Source organism: Dendroctonus ponderosae, unplaced genomic scaffold (assembly GCF_020466585.1).
Source record: "Dendroctonus ponderosae isolate FM_Combo_2020 unplaced genomic scaffold, Dpon_F_20191213v2 Dpon_F_20191213_11, whole genome shotgun sequence".
Classification (NCBI taxonomy): Eukaryota; Metazoa; Arthropoda; class Insecta; order Coleoptera; family Curculionidae; genus Dendroctonus; species Dendroctonus ponderosae.
In genome coordinates this window covers 7298998-7305927 of record NW_026017213.1, presented here as the reverse complement: position 1 = coordinate 7305927, position 6930 = coordinate 7298998, and the positions used below count along the sequence as shown (strand labels likewise).

General features: G+C 47.1%; 1 protein-coding gene across 1 annotated transcript; it reads left to right on the top strand.

Moving 5' to 3' along the window:
• Nucleotides 1-316: 316 nt before the first annotated feature.
• Nucleotides 317-6930, top strand: LOC125502963 (the record flags this gene model as incomplete). Its single annotated transcript, XM_048662567.1, is given in 14 exon segments — nt 317-728; nt 920-1120; nt 2814-2875; nt 2932-3241; nt 3298-3499; nt 3557-3676; nt 3728-3888; nt 3942-4213; nt 4264-4467; nt 5966-6170; nt 6232-6388; nt 6446-6502; nt 6557-6719; nt 6775-6930. Coding segments are annotated over 13 exon segments (2114 nt in total), but the record flags the coding sequence as incomplete, so codon positions are not given.

The following is a 6930-nucleotide window of genomic DNA, read 5'->3' as shown; positions in this document are numbered from 1 at the left end:
ATTTTTAAAACTTCGACGTTTTTCTACTTTTTTATCCCCAACTTTGTAAATTTCTGAGCAATTTTTGTCTTTATGACCCTTTTTCAAATGCGAAAATTCCCGTCCCGGGCCTCGTCAACGTTGAATAAATCACTTACAGCTCATGACCCGATGAGTTGTAACTCGCTAACGCAGAGAGCGGCAACAACCCAGTAGCGCAACTCAACACAGTGTCACCCAGGCCCAGCCCAGAACAGGCGAATCAATGCTGTTAGCGCATGCAATTTTGCGAAGTGCATTCGATGTGCAGTGAGCATCAATTTCCGATGTGGAGCAGAGCAGTCGACCCCCTCAGAGTGCGGCGGAGCCACACCTCATGTATTTTTCAGTTGCATCTCCATCCAGATGAGCCTCCTAGGCGGGGTCATGCGCGTTCCCGGCAACCCTCCAGCCTGGCCAGCGCCGAAAATCGAATCAAAATCGGGCGTCCCAACAGCGTACACCCCAACGTTCAAAAAATCGTTCATTTTCTTTTGATGATTTTCCTTTAAAGTTTCGTTCATCACATCGGCTTGTTGGTGCGAACAACCGCTAGCGTGTCGCGTGTGCCGTTAACGACTCTTGTGACTAACAATTTGCCAGTTGCACACTTTGATCGCTTCATCCAGCTCGAACTTGCTATTAAAATGGGAGCGAAAAGCAGTGTGGAAGCGGCGAAAATCAACGCTCAGAACTGGACCTTGCTGGAGGTAGGTTCAGGCCCAATTTGGGCCGAAGTCCCAAGCATTCCTCCGCATCGGCCGCTGGCTGGTTATTGATTTAGGGCGTAGAGCTGTTCCGCTTGTCTTTGTCGGCCATGCTGCTGCAATTTGACGGCATCAGCGCTGTTTTTTACGATCTGATACGCGATGAGCTAGCTAAGGCGTTGTTGTTTCCGCAGTATAAACATCCGAAACAATTCTCGACTCGTCACCAAGTCCATTCCATCAACAAAACCATCGGCAATCCATGGGCCAACAAGATCTGCACGGAGCTGGGAAGAGGCACTATATGGTGACAGCAACGGTGCCAGTGCCCAGCTGGGACTCTGCAGGGGATGGGCAATAAGCTCAGTTGCTCATGTGCACCCCTCATCAAAAAGGTACCTGGACCTTATTGAACACGCCTTGTATGATTAAAAAAATGCGCCCAATTGATCTCTGATTTGGTATTGATTTTCTTATTAATCGTCGCTTAAGGAGTCGCCCCAATTGGGGGTGATGAAGAGCCTCAAAATGTAGTTGATTTCTAGACTTTCAGGGAATTTTACCGATATAAAATAAAACCGTATTGGTATTAAAGCGAGTTTTACATGAGAACGGTGTCCAAACCAGGAAATTCACAGCGTAGGTGAAGATAACCGTTCTAATCTAATGGAGGCACACTCGAGCGGCTGCATGGAGGTTTGGGTCAAAGCTATGGTGGGCATTTTAACAAAAATGCAACATTTTGCGCTGTAARAAAATKATCTGAGCATTTAGGTTTTTTTGCGCAAAATTGACAATGCTGCATCCTGAGCCAGCCACACCCTACGGAAGATTAGAAAAGTTCAAGTTTGGGYTAGTTTTGCATATATTTTAGTGCCCCTGCAAAAAATCAAGCGCCGACTTGCAGRATTCTTGAACCCAGRAATTTTTTRAAAATTTAGCTTTTTTGCCTTCAAATTTGGGAATTTCTGGACAGTCTGTGTCTTGTTTTCACTTTAGTTTTTCCGTAATAATAAAAGGTCAAATTCTTTATGCGCAGTAAAAAAAGGCGATGCACTTTGCAAAATTGTTAATGCCCGGAATTTTTTTATAACCGCGCGTCTAGTTTGGGAATTTCTGGACATTTCGTGTCCTGTCCGATTTCACTCAACATTTTCCCGTGAAGCTTCGGAAACAAGAATAACGTCCTGCTGGATTGAATCTGGGAACTTCGACGTTTTTCTACTTTTTTACCACAAATTTTAAAAATTTTTGAGCAATTTTGGTTTCTTCCAATTTTTCTGCAATTTTGCCCAGATTCGTCCCACGACTCTATGTATCCACAGAAATAAATTCAAATGACAGCTTGCAGGATTGCTCAAGTTAGGAATTATTGAAGACTTTCGCGCCTCTACTGATTTTCATCTTCAAGTTTGGGAATTTCTGGACATTTCGTGTCCTGTCCGATTGCACTCAAAGTTTTCCCCTGCAGATTSTGAAGGCTTCTGTACTCAAAGGAAAACAAAGCAAAGTYCTGTTTGTCCGATTGYTGACTTTGGGAATTTTTCAAACTTCGAGGTTTTTCTACTTTTTAATCACCAACTTTGAAAATTTYTGAGTGATTTTTGTCTTTTCCGATTTTTCTGCAGTTTTSYTCAGAGTCATCCCAAGGCTTTGTGTATCCACAGAAACAAACTCAGATRACAATTTGCAGGATTGCTCAAGTTAGGAATTATTGAAGACTTTCTCGTTTTCACTGCTTTCCAYCTTTAAGTTTRAGAATTTCTGGACAGTCTGTGTMCTGTCAGATTTTTCCCCGATATTTTCTCTCTAGATTTCAAAGTTTTCTGCATTCGAAGCAAAAAGTGCACGCTCCTGCTTGAAGCATTATGGTGGCCAGAAAATTTTTAAAACGCCAGCGTTTTTCCACTTTTTTAGCACAAACTTTGAAAAATTCTGGACAGTTTGTTTCTGATCCAATTTTACCGCAATTTGGCCTGTTTATATCCGAAACCCTTGTGAATCCACAGCAAAAACAAGAGACAGTGCAAATACGGAAACAAACGCTAAGACTGGTTAAGGACTTAAAAACGTCTTCGTCTATTCTAGGCATACAGGTACGACGAGTCCCCATGGCAAACATCTAGGCGCCGGGACGGACATCTCCTGCGGTAAGCACACGTTCCAAACCGAGTTAATTCATGCAAAAACCCCCTAGTCTTCCTAGGCTGTGGGCGGAGGTCTTCTATGCAACAGCCGCCTCCGAAGCCAAGGGCCAGTTCTTCTGGCAGCAGCTCAGCGACGATTTGGTGCCAGTCAACATCACCTGCATCCAGGATTCACCCGAGTATGTGTTTCACATCACGGCCTACAATTCCCAAGTGGACCGGATCGTGGATGTGCGGATGGTGCAGCCTGGCACTCGAATCGGCACCGCTAACGAATGCTTCATCTACTGGAGGGACCCGATCACCAACGACACCTGGGGCTTGAACTTCACCTCCTCGATCGATTGCAAACAGTTCCGCGAATGTGTGGTAGGTGGCCTGTTATTGCTGACCGAGCAGCAGCTTGGAACACCATCGATTTTCAGTTCCCTGCCTTCAAGTTCTCCCGCAAAGCCTCGTCTTCCTATTCTCTGAAACTCGATCCTCCAACCAAGCACAAGTTAAAGGCGAAGCGAAAACCGCTGAGCACCCCTGCCTCGCCTTCTCGGGGTCCCAGGGAACCCCAATGCACCTGCATGACTGCGGAGCAAATGGCGAAGCTTCGCGCCCAAGACCCTCGCTATAGAGGTAGGAGCTAATGAAGAAAGCATTGGGCCCCAAAGGTTTAACATCATCTGCGTGCAGGTTCATCTACTCTTCCCAGAGCTGCCAAAATATCTGATACTGAGGGGAAAATCGCAACAGCCGCCTCATCTACTAGCCTCTACGACAACCTGGGAGCCACTCAAACCTCCTCTTTACCAGGTAAGGCCTGGAATGGAAAGGGGTTTGCCCACAAAAACAAAAATGTCGCAGGCACAAAATCTGGCCACCGAAACGGCAGCCAGACGAAACAATCCCGAAATGTTCAGTCTCAATCGGACAGCAGTGGCGCAGCCCCAGCTAGCGCGGGCGCACCCCAAGCCCCCAAGACCGTCACTGCCTCAGTGGGCACGGAAAATGACACAGAAACTCAGGTGAAACTCCAGGGAAACCACTTGGAAACTGGCTGACATCCGGCATGTTTCAGGGCAACCAGACGGAGTCGCAGTCCCAAACTAGCGACCAACAGCAATCCGAGAGCGTCCAAGTGGGGGAGCCTCTGGCTAAGGCCACGTCCTCCGGAAAGCCTTCGCTGAAAGAAAAAGGCCATCACATGCTGAGCAGCGCCAAATCTGTAGACTATTCCGACATGGAGATGAACCGCAATCGCGAGTTCAGAGGCGGACATGGACACAACAGCGTCAGCAACAACATCCAGTCCCGCAAGAACAAGTCCAAGAGCTCAGAGGACATGAACAGGCAAGTTGCTGTGGGGGAGACTTGAGGAGGTTGCTGACGGGAATTTGCAGGGAGAACGGCATTAGTCTGGACAGTAACACCTTGAAGCGCATGCTGAAGCCGATGCCCAGCCAGGAGAGCCCAGTCACTTCTCCGGAGATGAGCAGGAAGCGCTACCACTACCACAATCATCCAGGCAGGCATGTGAACAACTCGCGTCATTCAGACCCGGAGGCCCGCGGGTCTTCCATCAACTCCCGATTTTCTGGATCACGGTAAGAGACCCTAAGCAACTGATGCACACTCGAAAGTATTTTGGGGTTTACTTGGAGTAGGAAATGTAATGATTTGTGTGTGTATACCTTAAATATTTGCAAATTTTCGCCTGGAGCTAGTGTTGGCTTGGATTTTTCACAGTCTGGAGAAAATAGTTCAGCCTCAAACCTTCGCACATTTTATTGGATTACTGAATTCTCATTTTTTATTTATTGGTCAATTCTGGGCCAATAATGGCGGTTTTGAGGCAACTGCACTGTTATATTTAAAAATTCGTAGCTTTCCATCTGAAGTAAAAATCGACTTGGAAATTTTAGAGTGTAGCGCAAATAGTTGAGCCTAAGAACTGGGAAAATTTCATTTCAACCACACAGAAGACTGATTTTTGACAGATTTGTAAAGTTAGGTCCAAAAATGGGCGTTTTACGGCACTGCATAGTCTTCTTTAAAAATTTGTCAGTTTCCAGCTGAAGCAAATATCGACGTGAAATTTTCCCAATCTGAAGAAAATAGTTAAACGTAAAAACTCGGAAAATTGCATTCCAACCGTACCGAATTCCGGATTTTAATGAATTTGTAAATTTGGACTAATAAAAACGGGTTTTACGCAACCGCACTGTTTTATTTAAAAATTCGTAACTTTCCATCCAGAGCAAGCATCGACTTGGAATTTTCACAGTCCAGAGGCAATTAGTGAGTCTAATAGCTGGGAATGTTGCCTTCCTTAAGCACTGAATTCTGAGTTTTGACAATTTTGTGAACTCACGACCAAAAAAGTGCGCTGTTACAGCATTGCAGCGCTTTCTTTAAAAATTCGTAAGTTTCCAGCTGGAGCCGGTATGGACGTGAAATTTTCACAGTCTGAAGAAAATACTTAAACGTAAAAACTCGGAAATAAGCACTGAATTCTGAGTTTTAACAATTTTGTGAACTCACGACCAAAAAAGTGCGCTTTTACAGCATTGCAGCGCTTTCTTTAAAAAATCGTAAGTTTCAAGCTGGAGCCGGTATGGACGTGAAATTTTCACATTCTGAAGAAACCGATTGAGTCTAAATAGTCGAAAAGTTTCATTCCCTCAGGACCAAAATCTGATTTTCGGTCAATTTGTAAATTCAGCGCCAGCAGTGGCCATTTTTGGACAACTGCACTGTCTTATTTAAAAATTCGTAACTTTCCTTTTGGACTGGCCACCCACTTGCAATTTTTACAGATTGGCGCCAATAGTTCAATCTATAAACCTACCAAATTTCGTTCAAATCGCACTGCAGCCTGATTTTTAACAAATTTGAAAGTCAAGACCAAAATTTCTCGCTTCTTCTTTAAGCACATTTGTGCGCAATTTTCCCTCGAGGGCCAGAAGCGACTGGAAATCGCAAGCATTGCACTGGAAAATTACCGTGCAAGTTTAGCAAGGAAATCACAGTAACGAATCGACCGACTTAGATCAGAGAGGCGACTAGTAGCAAACCCTCCAAAGTAACAGCACCCATCTTCAGGTCGTCGCACGAAATCGGCCGCGGATATCCAGGCCGAGGTCTCTACCTGGAGCTAGAAAGGGGCGCGGCCGGCGACTTTTCGCCTCCATCAGACAACGTGATCTTCGACAACCAGTGCTACGCGACCACGCCCAGTTCCAGCAACGGCAACTCAGACATGGAGCAGGCGGCGCAGCACTATGGAAGGCGCCGCCTCCACCGCCAGGTAGCAACACTTGCACAGCGCCCGGAAACTCGACAGCCAATTCAATGGAAAGTTGTTGCAGAACTCCAGCGTCAACTCCACTCCCGGCTCGCCCACCAGTCGCCTACTCCTGGAGTATGAGATGCATCTGCGCAACACCCTGGCCAAAGGCATGGACGCGGAGAGCTACAGCTTACACACCTTTGAGGCGCTGCTCACGCAAAGCATGGAAAATCTTGGTAGGGCTTGGTTGGTCTCCTCTTGGAGCAGTTTTGATGAGGCTACCGCGTTTTCAGAGTTCGCCGAGAGTCTCCCCGGGTCCAACACCCGAAGCCCATATCACGCGAGGAAAAGTAACTGGTAGGGTAAATATTGCAAGAATTGTTAACAAAGCGGGCGTTTTCCAGGACCCACATCCAGCGCTTCCATGAGATCCTCCACGCTTCCCTACAACCAGCGCATGGGCGTTCGCGAGCGCGAGAGAGACGGCTACTACAGCGACCGCAACGAATTGTCCCGCGAGCGAGAAAAGGAGCGCGAACGCGGCTACTTGAGCGACCACAACGCCAAGTGAGAGGCTCCTCAGCGCTCTGCCTGAACTGCGCAGCTGCACTTTTGGGTTTAGTTCTAGGTGCGCATCCTGCATCGGCGAGTCGAGCAGGGCGCAGTGGTTCCGACACTCAGACGGCTGGCGATCCGGCAGCTCCGCCTACGGCTCAGCGCAGGGCGGCGTCCTCCCAGGGCACAGGAGAGCCCCCTGGGACTCGCTTCCCTCACTGCG